This window comes from Mus caroli, unplaced genomic scaffold (genome assembly GCF_978045245.1).
Source record: "Mus caroli unplaced genomic scaffold, Mus_caroli_1 scaffold_17, whole genome shotgun sequence".
NCBI lineage: Eukaryota > Metazoa > Chordata > Mammalia > Rodentia > Muridae > Mus > Mus caroli.
The window spans coordinates 64,003,149-64,015,663 of NW_028227272.1; the positions used below are offsets into that span (position 1 = coordinate 64,003,149).

Genomic DNA, 12,515 nt, shown 5'->3' on the forward strand with positions numbered 1-12,515 from the left:
AAAGAATCTAAAATATATAGTCTCTACTTTCAACTAGGACCTAAACTCAATAGTTATTCAGGAATTAAAAGATAAATAATTTACCTGAACTTGATTTAACTTTGGTACATGGTATCTAAGCTCGCCCCATAGCCCCAAGGAAATAGAGGCAGACATTAAAATCCTTGCAAAAAAGAAAGAAAGAAAGAGAGAGAGAGAGAGAGAGAGAGAGAGAGAGAGAGAGAGAGAGAGAGAGAGAGAGAAAGAGAGAAAGGAAAAGAAGAGAAGAGAAAAGGAGAGCAAAGCAAAGCAAAGCAAAGCCCAGGCTCAGTTGGTTTTATTGCAGAATCGTAACGGACTTTCAAAGAAGAACAAATAACAATACACCTCAAACTTCCACAAAATAGAAGCAGAAGGAACACTACTTATTCAGTCTACGAAGCCATGCTTACTCTCATGCTTAAACCATATAAATACCCAACAAATAAAGAGAACTTCAGACCAATTTTGTCCTTGAATACCAATGCAAAAATACTCAAAAAAAAATCTTACAAACTGAATCCAAGAACACATTGAAACAACCATTCATCCACCAGGATCAAGTAGAACAGGGATGTAGGGCTGGTTCAATATACCAATATGCATCAACATAATCCACTCTATAAACAAACTCAAAGAAAGAAATCACATAATCATCTCATTAGATGCTGAAAACCCTTTGATAAAATACAGTGCCCCACCCCACCCCCGTTAAAAGTATTGGAATGATCAGGAACTCATAGTACATACCTAAATATAATAAAAGCAATACATGATAAATCAACAGCCAACATCAAATTAAATGGAAAGAAACTTGAAGCAATCCTTCTAAACTCCAGGGACATGACAAGGTTGCTCACTCTCACTGTCTATTCAATACAATAAACTTGAAGTTCTGACTAGAACAATTAGACAACTAAAGGACATCAAGGGGATACAAATTGAAAAGAAAAAGTCAAGGTATCACTATTTGTGGAGAGTATGTTATCATACATTAGTGAGCCCCCAAATTCTACCAGAGATATCCTATAGCCAATAAACAACTTTAGTAATGTGGATGGATATAAAATTAACCAAAGCAAACAGCAGCCTTCCTTTATACAAATGATAAGCAGGCTGAGAAATTAGGGAAATAACACCATATGAAATAGTCACAAATGATACGAAATATCTTGTAACTTCAACAAAGCAAGCAAAATATCATTATGACAAAAACATCAAGGCCTAAAAGAAAGAAATGGTAGAATACCTCAGAAGATGGAAAGATCTCCCATGCTCATGGATTGGTAGGATTGACATAGTGAAAATAGCCAGTTATCAAAATTTGGCAATTTACCAAGAGTTGGCAATCTACAGATTCACTGCAATCCCCAACAAAATTTCTACACAATTCTTCATAGACATGGAAAGAACAATTCTCAATTTCACATGGAAAAACAAACAAACAAATAAAAAACCAGCATAGCTAAAATGCTTCTCAACAATAAAAGAACTTCTGGGGAATTCGTCATCCCTGAACTCAAGCTGTACTACAGAGCAATAGTGATAAAAACTGCATGGTACTGATACAGAAACACATAGGTCATTCAATGGAATAGAAATGAAGTCGCAGAAATAAACACACACATCTATGGACACTTGATCTTTGAGGAAGAAGTTAAAATCATACAGTGGAAAAAGAAAGCATCTTTAACAAATGGTACTGGTTTAACTTGCAGTATGCATGAAGAAGAATGCAAATTGATCCATTATTCATCTCCTTGAGCAAAGCTCAAGTTAACTAAAGAGCACCATGAGAAGGAGAAATCATCTTCCACAGAGAAGAGCACACTGGTTGGTTATTCAATATCAAATGCTCATCCCTTAACACATACATACAAATAATATAGAGACAGCATTTCATACTTAGGTGTATCAAGAATTAGTGAAAAAGAGGTCTTGAATTTGAAGGTGAGCACAAAGTAGAATATGGGAGTAAGGCAGAAAGGGGAAGGCATAAATGATGTAATCATATCATAATCTAAACAATGATTCTGAAGCTGTTGGTCTACACTCTTTTGGCAAACCTCTCTAGAATGTTTACAATATAATTCATGATAGTAACAGGATTACAGTTATGAAGTAGCAATGAAAATAAATTTATGACTGTAGGAGGCACCACAACATGCAGAACTATATTAAACTGTTACAGCCTTAGGAAGATTGAGAATCACAGATCTAAAATATCAGAAATAGACATTTAAAAATATATTTTAATTAACAGTGTGAAGGTGTCCATATGTGTCAACTTTTATCTGTCACTTTAACTCTTTCAGCCTATAAAGCAGAACATAATGTTTGGGATGAGTATGGCTGACCATAAAGTGATAACAGGAAAAGAAGAGATAGAGAGAGGCCAAGATACCTATCTCAACATGAAGATTTTTGCTTTCTTCCCCTTTTCTGTTCTACCTGGTCTCACTTCCTAAGAGATGCATCATCACCTCTCAATAATGACATAGGCTGGTGAGTGAAACTTGTGCAATAGCTGTGGGGAAACTTTTATACCCAGCTGTAATATTTCCTGAGTAGTAATTCCTCCAAAAGTTTCCCACAAGGTCCATTCACTAAATTATAGGTCCTTAAAAATAGATTTCATTGGATATTTGTAACATTGTTTCAGAGTTGTTTAATTGTTAAATTATTATTTTTAAACATACAACCTATGACCTCCCTCAAAGTCTGTAAGCATTATCAGTTCCTCTCACTAAACCAATAGTGAGTTCTCCACTCAGATTTATTTATTTATTTATCTATTTATTTATTTATTTATTTATTTATTTATTCATAATCATTTTTTCTTTTCTTTTTTTGTTTTTAGTTTTTTTAATTAGGTATTTTATTTCATTTACATTTCCAATGCTATCCCAAAAGTCCCCCACCTGCTCTCCCACCCACTCCCCCACCCATCCACTCCCACTTCTTGGCCCTGATGTTCCCCTGTACTGAGGCAGATAAAGTTTGCACTACCAATGGGCCTCTCTTTCCACTGATGGCTGACTAGACCATCTTCTGATACATATGCAGCTAGAGACACGAGCTCTGGGGGGTACTGGGTAGTTCATATTGTTGTTCCACCTATAGGGTTGCAGATCCCTTTAGCTCCCTGGGTACTTTCTCTAGCTCCTCCATTGGAGGACCTGTGATCCATCCAATAGATGACTGTGAGCATCCATTTCTGTGTTTTCTAGGCCCCGGCATGTGTGTTTTGTTCCCAATTCTAAGAAGGAGCAGTGTCCACACTTTAGTCTTCGTTCTTCTTGAGTTTCATGTGTTTAGCAAATTGTATTTTATATCTTGGGTATTCTAAGTTTCTGGGCTAATATCCACTTATCAGTGAGTACATATTGTGTGAGTTCTTTTGTGATTGGGTTACCTCACTCAGGATGATGCCCTCTCCAGGTCCATCCATTTGCCTAGGACTTTCATACATTCATTATTTTTAATAGCTGAGTAGTACTCCATTGTGTAAATGTACCACATTTTCTGTATCCATTCCTCTGTTGAGGGGCATCTGGGTTCTTTCCAGCTTCTGGCTATTATAAATAAGGCTGCTATGAACATAGTGGAGCATGTTCTCTTCCTCAGAAAATTGGACATAGTACTACTGGAGGATCCCGCGATACCTCTCCTGGGCCTATATCCAGAAGATGTTCCAACCAGTAAGAAGGACACATGCTCCACTATGTTCATAGCAGCCTTATTTATAATAGCCAGAAGCTGGAAAGAACCCAGATGCCCCTCAACAGAGGAATGGATCCACTCAGATTTATTAATCACCAAAGAACATCTAACTTAATGGAGAATCATTTGTCCTTTCAGGAAATGCTTTTGTTACTTGTGCTATGGTCATTTTTTAAAGTTTCTTGTTAGTATTTCCCATATTCTAAACTTTTCATTGTTCTACCAAAACACTCATTGGCTTTTTTAATATTTTCTCAAGCTCTGGTTATGTTTGATAAGCTTTTCTATTCTTAATATTGCAAGACATAAATTGTTATTGCTTAGAATGTATGAAATTTCCATATGTTAGCATGAATGGACTAAAATGTATCAAAAATATTTCAATACAAAGTCACCAAATGAAACAACCTATGAGCTCCCTTAGTTAGGGTATTTAGTAACTAAGAACATGAAAAGTATTTTATTATTATAAATTCTACAATGTATATGAGCGTCTGATTTGGACACAATTCAGAGGCCATATTTTATTCAACACTGAGCCTCAGGCTTTTGTCTCAATGATTATGTCCCATTTAACTCTCTCTGGTTTTCTGTTAAAAAAAAATTCATGCATTCTTCTGCACCAGTATAAATCTATAAAGTCAACTGTGTTGATAAGTTTATCTCTATTTTACAGATGACTGAAGAAGAGTTAATTAAAGATCAAATACTAGAAGTTAGGCAGAACCACCTTCTTCATAGCTTATAACAAGGTGCTTTACTAGTGATAAATATAGTATGACACCTTGTAAAATTACTTGTTATAAAGTATATAGCCACCACCTTGTTAAATTTAAAAAAATAAAGCAACATTTATTTTTAGTGTAATTTAATTTTTGACCTTAAACATTGTTTTCTAAATGTTGCTAAAATCCCCAAATAACTGCTATAGAGTGATCTCTTTATATTTCTGTTTAGAAACATATAAACCTAAAAACCCCACAAAGAACAGAATTTTAATTACAGACTTTCTAAACCTGCATGTGGCAGCTATAAATGAAGCAATATCATTTCTAGCATTTTAGAATGACATAATCTAACTGAAATTGAACAGTAGCAGATCATGTCTTTTAAGTTGAGGCCTGTTTAGACTATATAAAAAGGTTTTATAATGATTTGTTTAGGGTTTTCATGAGACTATAAAGAAAAATGCTTAAACTTATAATTGCTATATAAAGTTTTGTCTTAGATTGTGTCAAATTCAGTTGCTTCAGCCACTGTTCAGGGATGCTGAGGTTTGTATTTGTTCAATAAGACAGAAAAGATGAGGAATTATAGCTCCATTAACTCCTGTAAAATATAATATTGTTTTAGACTTGCAAATGGAATGGCTACCTGGAGGGCTCTATCTTTCAGGAGCCAGACTAATTTGTATTGAGCAACATGAACAGTACAGTTACACAACAGAAATAAATGAGAAACACCAGAGAAGAAATGCATGTCAAAATTTCCACGCAGCAAGAAATCAAAACAAACCAAATTGAATGAGGCTGCACTTTAAAATCAACTTGAATTGTTTATTTTTTGACCCTTTGAGTCAACCTATGATTAATTTTTCATGTGTATACACTTAAGATTCTCTGAGCTTAGCATTTCACATTATCTATGCTTGAAGTGTTTCTAGAACATTTCTCATCTAATTGTGAAATTGCCTTCTTAATTTCTCAGCATAATTATCATAAAATAAGTGAACGAGGCATCTAGAAAATAGAATAGAAACAGATTGATAAATAAAAAATATAAGGAAGAGTTGGAAAGATGATTCAGTGGTTAAGAGGGCTTGCTGTTTTTTAATCAGAGGACCTAGATTTGATTCCCAGCATCTAAAAACCAGCTTACAATTACACAAAACTCCAGTTTCAGGGGATCTGACACTATATTCTCTACCATTTAGTATTAGGCATGCTTGTGGTTTGCATACACACACAGAGAAATATATACTCACATTAACAACAATAGCAGAATCTACATGAAGAACACATTCTCTGCGACTGTCCCATTTACGGTATTGTGCTAGAAAATCAATCATCCCTGTCAACTGTACTTCTATCTATAGGCGTATATGAAGATTAAGTAATATTTAGGAAAACTTGAGTGATATTTAGCATTGTCTCATTAGAAGTGTTAGCTAATTAGAGTTGGAAGTCTATAGTTAGCATATTACCATTTGGCATCTTTGTCCTGCTTCAATCTCTTGTGACCTTTAACAAGTGTCTTGAATCCTTCCTTTTATTTTCACAGTTTACAAAGAAGAAGAATCGGTCTATCTCAGTAGGTTTTGTAGTGTTGACTTAGTTAAAAGATATGAAATGTTTAGTGGAAAACCCATATATGATCTCGGAAGGATTAGTTCTTATAATTATTATTTTGGGTTTCTAATTCATGAAATCATTTAATATTCAGTAACAAATTATATTTTTGTAGAAATCGTTTCCCCATTGCACATAGTATATTATTTAGTAACAATTTTAGAGATGTAAGATGAACTGGAATGTAGATGAGGCAAAGAATCTTGCAGGAGACACCACTTCAATGTCTTCCACCTGGAGTCCTTGGTGAATACAAGTTCCAGATACCTAGTTTTCATTTACATGTATTTATTTTCTTCATTTTCTCTTCTAGCTCAGCCTTATAAAGGGTAAATAATCATAAGCATAAAAAGTTGCTTATTGATGAGTAATTTATGGTGAAGATTTTGAAACTATCTAAGGGTTCATTTTATTTAAAATTAAGCATACCTTCTGTAGAATTAGGGAAGCATTTTCTCCCGATTAAGTTCTTCCTTGATATTTTCTCTCAAATGATAATGAAAACAATTTTATTCTATAATTTAGGTGTTACATAAAGCACTCTATAAGAGCTTTCTTAATAATTAACTTTTCTTTGAGTTAAAATTATTAGTTGTAATATTTATTATGTTATATATTTTGTACTCATCTTTATAATTATCATAACAATATGAATGTCACCATGACAATGAAATTCAACTGATACTCAAAGAAAATATTTTTTAAAGCATGTCTTCAACTGTGTTTTCACATTTGTTTGTTTTTAACAGAGATAAAGAGTGGTGATAGTAATAATATAAATAAATAAAATTTATTCAATGGTACCGTAATCATCAGTGTTAATCCCTTTTATTAGATAAACCAAGATAGTTTTTGCAAGTAACTATTGTAAAAACTTAGAACAAATTCCAGCTTGTACATTGTAAAAACAGGATTCAATCTATGTTTGCCTTGAAAATGAATGTCTTAACCTCTGAAATCCCCTTAAAACACACACACACACACACACACACACACACACACACACACAATATTGGTGCTGCTTCTAAACTAAACCATAAGTGCTTCAAAGTAGGTAGTTAATAACTCTTCTTTATCTTTTAATTCTTATTCAAATTCAGAATAATTATGCTAATTTTCAGCTGAGCATTTTATAATGGTAGTGTGATGCTAATAGTCAAGATACCAAACACTGATCTTCTAGAAATGGCATGGCATAAATGACTGACAAATTTTGAATAGAAAAAAAATTAAGACTGAAGACTAAAAATATTTTTGCTAAATTAAGATGTTTAAAAATTGTAAAATTATGAAAGAATATTAATTTAAGGTAAATTTAGTGTAGTTCTATAACTCAATAATAGGGTGAAAATTATTTTACACAAAAACATTTCAAAAGTACGCCAGGGTGCTGTTTTGTTCCATCCTCCTCAGTAGTACAGCAATGATGATCATATTTAAAATTCAGTATGATATACAAATGCAGAGTAGACTGCACTGTATTGAGAATGAAGCAGGAAACTAGTTAAAAACAACTCCAGGCAAGCTCAGAGGAATGAATGTTTTGAAGACGAGAGATTCACATAAAAGCTACTGTGGGGACAGAATCAGGACAATTTGATAACTAAGTGTCTATGAGAGCTATAGGGGAGGGGAAGTGAAAGATGTTTTAAATCATTTAAAGTTGGGAAAGTAGGCAGACACTGCTGAGCAAGATATGGCAAATTCTGTTTTGCAAGATAAAATAAAATGATAGTTTTCAATATTCAACATGGAGAAGAGATATCAGAAAAGAGAACATTAATGAAAGGTACTTTAAAGACAGTAATTATATTAATTGGCAGCTATGAATGCAAACAAGAGAAACCATTCTGAAAAGCTTAAATAGAAAAAGTCATATCCATCCCCAACACAGGAATAAAATATAGCTAGGGAAATGCATTAGGACACAGGGCATAAAGTCATTAGTGTTCTCCCAAGATTCTGACTTTGGAACTTCCTGCTTTGATATTTTGTCTTTTCTTAGACTTTTCTTATTAAATCAACACACAAAAAAATCACTATAGAAAGTAAAAAGACCCAAGTTACTGAATTGTTTTATCTCTTTAGTCTTGTGTTTTGCCCCTTTATTACCTGATTACAGTTCTGTGTTTGTTCTCATTCTCTCTCTCTTCTCTTCCTCTGTGTCCGTATATTTTAATTTTTATACATGTTCATAAGTGCACATGTGTGTGTTCTAATTTGTGCACATGTGAAAATGTGTACAGGTATGTATTTGTATGCAGAAGGACAGAGGAGAGTTTTGTGTGCTGTCTTCAAGCATGTCTACCTTTTTAGAGCAGTTCTGTCAGATATTTTCATTTAATGTATGTCTTTCTTTTTTTAAATAGCTTAGTGTATGTTAATAGCAAATAGCACAAAGACAGAGAATATTAAAAAATGTGTACTTGCATGTGAAACAACTCAGCTAAAAAGTATAGTGAATATCCGGATGGAATCTACTGTATGATAAAAATGCTAAAAACACCATTTAGTTGCCATCAATAAGAAACTGACATATGTCTATTTAAATAAATGCTGGTATTGTCCAGAAAACTATTAAGAGATTTATTTATAATTATTGCAGAGTTGAACTGCTGAAGAAGAAGCTTCATCGTTATAGGCTGGTCCTGTGGCCCTCGGAAATCAGGCTATCGGCAGCCACTGACCTGATGCCCAACCTCCTCTTCCAAGTTTTGGTATGAGAAAATCCTCAGGACTCGAAACAGATATGTGCTTCCAGTGTGTGCTATTGATGCACTGCGGGAGTGAGGCCTATCTTATCCATTTTGAAGATATCAATATATGTGCTATCCATGCCAAATAGGTAGCAATGGTGCCAAAAGGTATCCAGCTAGCATGCTGCATAGATCAAGAATGTGCTTAAGAGTCCACTCTGAGGACAAATATTTCATACTTAAAAAAAATTTCCTCTTCTTACTGTTATCAGTATTTCTGATTTAGAGTTTTTTTCCCCTCCCTGGGAACAAAAAGGATGATTGTGAGTGGTAAAATAGGGGAGAGAAATTAGGTATTGGTGGTATTTCCATTTCCATTTGTCTGTGAAATTTTAATCTGATGTGATATGCAAAGCATTAATTTAAGCAAAATGTACATCTTTCTTCAACCCTGGTTAGAAATAAAATTCTATGACTAAATTATATTCATTCTCAAAATGATCAGTTTTGCTATTTCTAACACCTTGTACATGCAACTATGGGCACAGTGAAAACTGCATACAAGTTCCATGCAGAAATGTACAGAAGCGGAGGCAGGCAATGGAAACAAAACGGTCAGTGCAGAACAATGAAGAAGAAGGAAGATGAATCATTAAACTGCACAGAAATGTGCCTGCCTTACGAAACGTCTTCAAGTGTATATTATGATGTACAGCCATGTTTCTCCCCCACGGGTTTCTTCTCTTATGTCTAAGCTTTCAATCTTTTGTACTTTTTCTCCAGTTATCCTTTAAAATTATTAATCATCATAGAGGAGATTAGTACTACAGGATTTTTTATTTTTGGTAATGAAATGTAGCAATGATTGCCCCTGAAACTTCTTGTGTTTCCTTCAAATTTTTGTTCCTGTATTTTCTTATCCATACAACGTGTAATTCAAAATAAGTTTTCCCTGTACTAAAATATACTGTTCTCATTCCTGCTTCCATAACTTCTGTCACCCTAGCCTTTAGTGTCTACACTCTATTGCCTGTGAGTATCTTGTCCACCTTCCAGAACCATTTCATGATCCATGCTGTTCAAAATCTGACCACCTCTGAAGGAACCCTAGCCAGCTCGAGAAGGAGACATGTATCTCTCAGGCCCTGTTGATTTCTCCCATGCTATCTGCCTTGTGACAAACCATTTACATTGCGTTCTTAAAGCTAGCTCCACTTGGCTGCCCTAATGAACCTGCCCAATTAAAATTAAACACCTCATTCTAACATGGCTATTCTCCTTTTAACTTTATAAACTACGATTTTTCTGTCATCACATCTGTCTCCTCTCTATCCAGAGGCAGTCCTCTCTCCCTCATGCTGGAGAAATACCCTCGACCTTTCTCCCTTTCTATTTCCCTTCTCCCTGATCTTCTGTTTTCCTTTCTTTTTCCTTTTCATAAATGAGATGCTTCTTCCAAGCACCTGTAGTGACAGTGTCATATGCCACCTGGCCTAGAGAGCATTGCACAAAGCCACCTCTCAGTTCAAGAGAGAGGAACTTTATTTTTTGCACATTTTTTTAAAAAATTGGCTATTTTATTTACATTTCAAATGCTTCCTCCTCCCTGGTTCCCCTCCTGAAACCCCTACCCCATCACCTCTCCCCCTGTTTCTATGAGATGCCCCCCCACTCCCCCCCACTCCTGCCTTACTGCCCTAGCACTCCCCTATGTTGGGACATGGAGCCTTCACAGGACCAAGGGTCTCTTCTCCTGATGTCAGATAGGGCAATCATCTGTTACATATGCGGCTGGAGCCTTCATCCCCTCCTTGTGTACTCTTTGGTTGGTGGTTTAGTCCCTGGGAGCTCTGGGGCTACTGGTTGGTTCATCTTGTTGTTTCTCCTATGGGGCTGTAGATGCCTTCAACTCCTTGGGTCCTTTCTCTATGTCCTCCATTGGGGACTTTGTGCTCAGTCCAATGGTTGACTGTGAGCATTCACTTCTGCATTTGTCAGGCACTGGCAGAGCCTCTCAGGAGACAGCTATATCAGGCTCCTGTCAGCAAGCACTTGTTGGCATCCACAATAGTTTCTGGGTTTGGTGACTGTATATGGGATGGATCTCCAGGTGGGGCAGTTACTGGATGGCCTTGTTTTTATTCACTGCCCTTTGTGCTCATGGTGTAAATATATCTTCTTTGTGCTGAGAACATAGTCTTACTCTGAGATTATACCAACCCTTTCATCAATAATCAATGCTACTTATTCTCTCTACTATTCAAGTTACACACTACTATAAAATACCTTAATTACTCATTCTTAAAAGCACACTTTGAACCGTTTTGTTATATAAATGCACAATGCTTATAAATGTATAAAAATAAACTCATAAGCATTTATTTTATTTGATGATGAAAGTCTGCTGTTGTTATTCACAGACCTGCCAGAAAACCATGTGAGTAACAGCATTCATTCCTTTACCACATTTACTGGGACAAAAACGTAGGATACAGCTTGAGGACATATGATAGAATCGTTTGCCCTTCATCTTTATATCTATAGGATGCTATAAATGAATGTCTTCAGAAAAATAGTTACAAAACTCACTTGATCTAAAACACAGGAAACAATTTTTAATGATGTTACACCTAACTGTAAAACTAGAGAACTAGAATCTGGATCCAAAGTTTAAATAAACTAGAGCCAGCATTAAAGAAAGTATGGGGATTTGTTTGTTTTGATTTTGTTTTTGTGCTGTGTGCATTCACACTTGGAATTGGATGATGAGTTTTGTGCCTGCTAGTAAAGTGCTCTGAGCTGGAGCAATATTCTAGTCCACACAGCATTTTAGATATTATGGATTACTCTGAGAATTATTAACATAAAACATATTTATATTACTTTTATCCTACTCTGTCATACATATTTGGGCTCTTTCAAACTGATTAATGCTTAAAAATATTAAGCTAAGACCTTTTAGGTATTGACTAAATGCACCTCACCAACAACACTGTATCTCATTTCTATTCTTAGATACAAACATAATCCACCTATAAAATGAAAGAAAACTAGTAAATATAATCCCAGAATTAATACTACATATTTTTATAGAATAGTTGATTATCACATAATTCTATGAAGGCATGCAACTTTTTCAAAATTCTATACATGTTACTTTTTGGTATATTTTACACGTTTCTCAAATGTACCAGAAATCCTAAAATTTATCAAAGTAACCGAACTAAGGCACTTTAATCCATAAAAGAATTTGCAAAAGAGATACACTCTAACAATCATGCAAACACAGACATGCATGAGAAACTAAATCTTTAAATAAGACATTTATTTATATTTGTAGGAATATAAAAAAAAACAGACTAACCATAAGAATAGTATCAGAAATAGAAGTGATTCCATCATCCAAAAGACAACAGAACACTGAGCGAAAATAGAAACATCACACACCATGCAGAAAGAACTAAACCTCACCTTTGACTTTACTTTTTGAAGCAGCCGCTGGTACCAAGGAAAGGTTGCACAAGAAGAAGAAAGAGACACATTAGATGTGAGACAGACCTCAAGTAGAAAAATCAAAGATATTCTTATATCATTAGTTAAATTTGTTAAATACCATATAATATGAAAAAGAGACTTGATTGTTATATGTTGTTAGTATCTGATTCTTGAGGAGAAAACGGAATAAAAAAGGAGCCTAGTGGAAATTTTAAGCATAAGTCACCAAATTTCA

At 34.7% G+C, this 12,515-nt stretch overlaps 1 protein-coding gene across 3 annotated transcripts in view; it reads right to left on the minus strand.

Annotated features, from left to right (window-relative positions):
* The window catches only part of Cadm2 (cell adhesion molecule 2), a 950,561-nt gene that overhangs the window by 279,104 nt on the left and 658,942 nt on the right, over positions 1-12,515 (minus strand). For 2 of the 3 annotated variants that reach the window (XM_029470561.2, XM_021184564.2), the window contains exon 2: positions 12,257-12,283. The exons of the other annotated variant lie outside the window; for it this stretch is intronic. In XM_029470561.2, the coding sequence (XP_029326421.1) occupies positions 12,257-12,283 (27 nt within the window). The remainder of the gene's footprint in view (positions 1-12,256; positions 12,284-12,515) is intronic. 3 annotated transcript variants of the gene reach the window in all.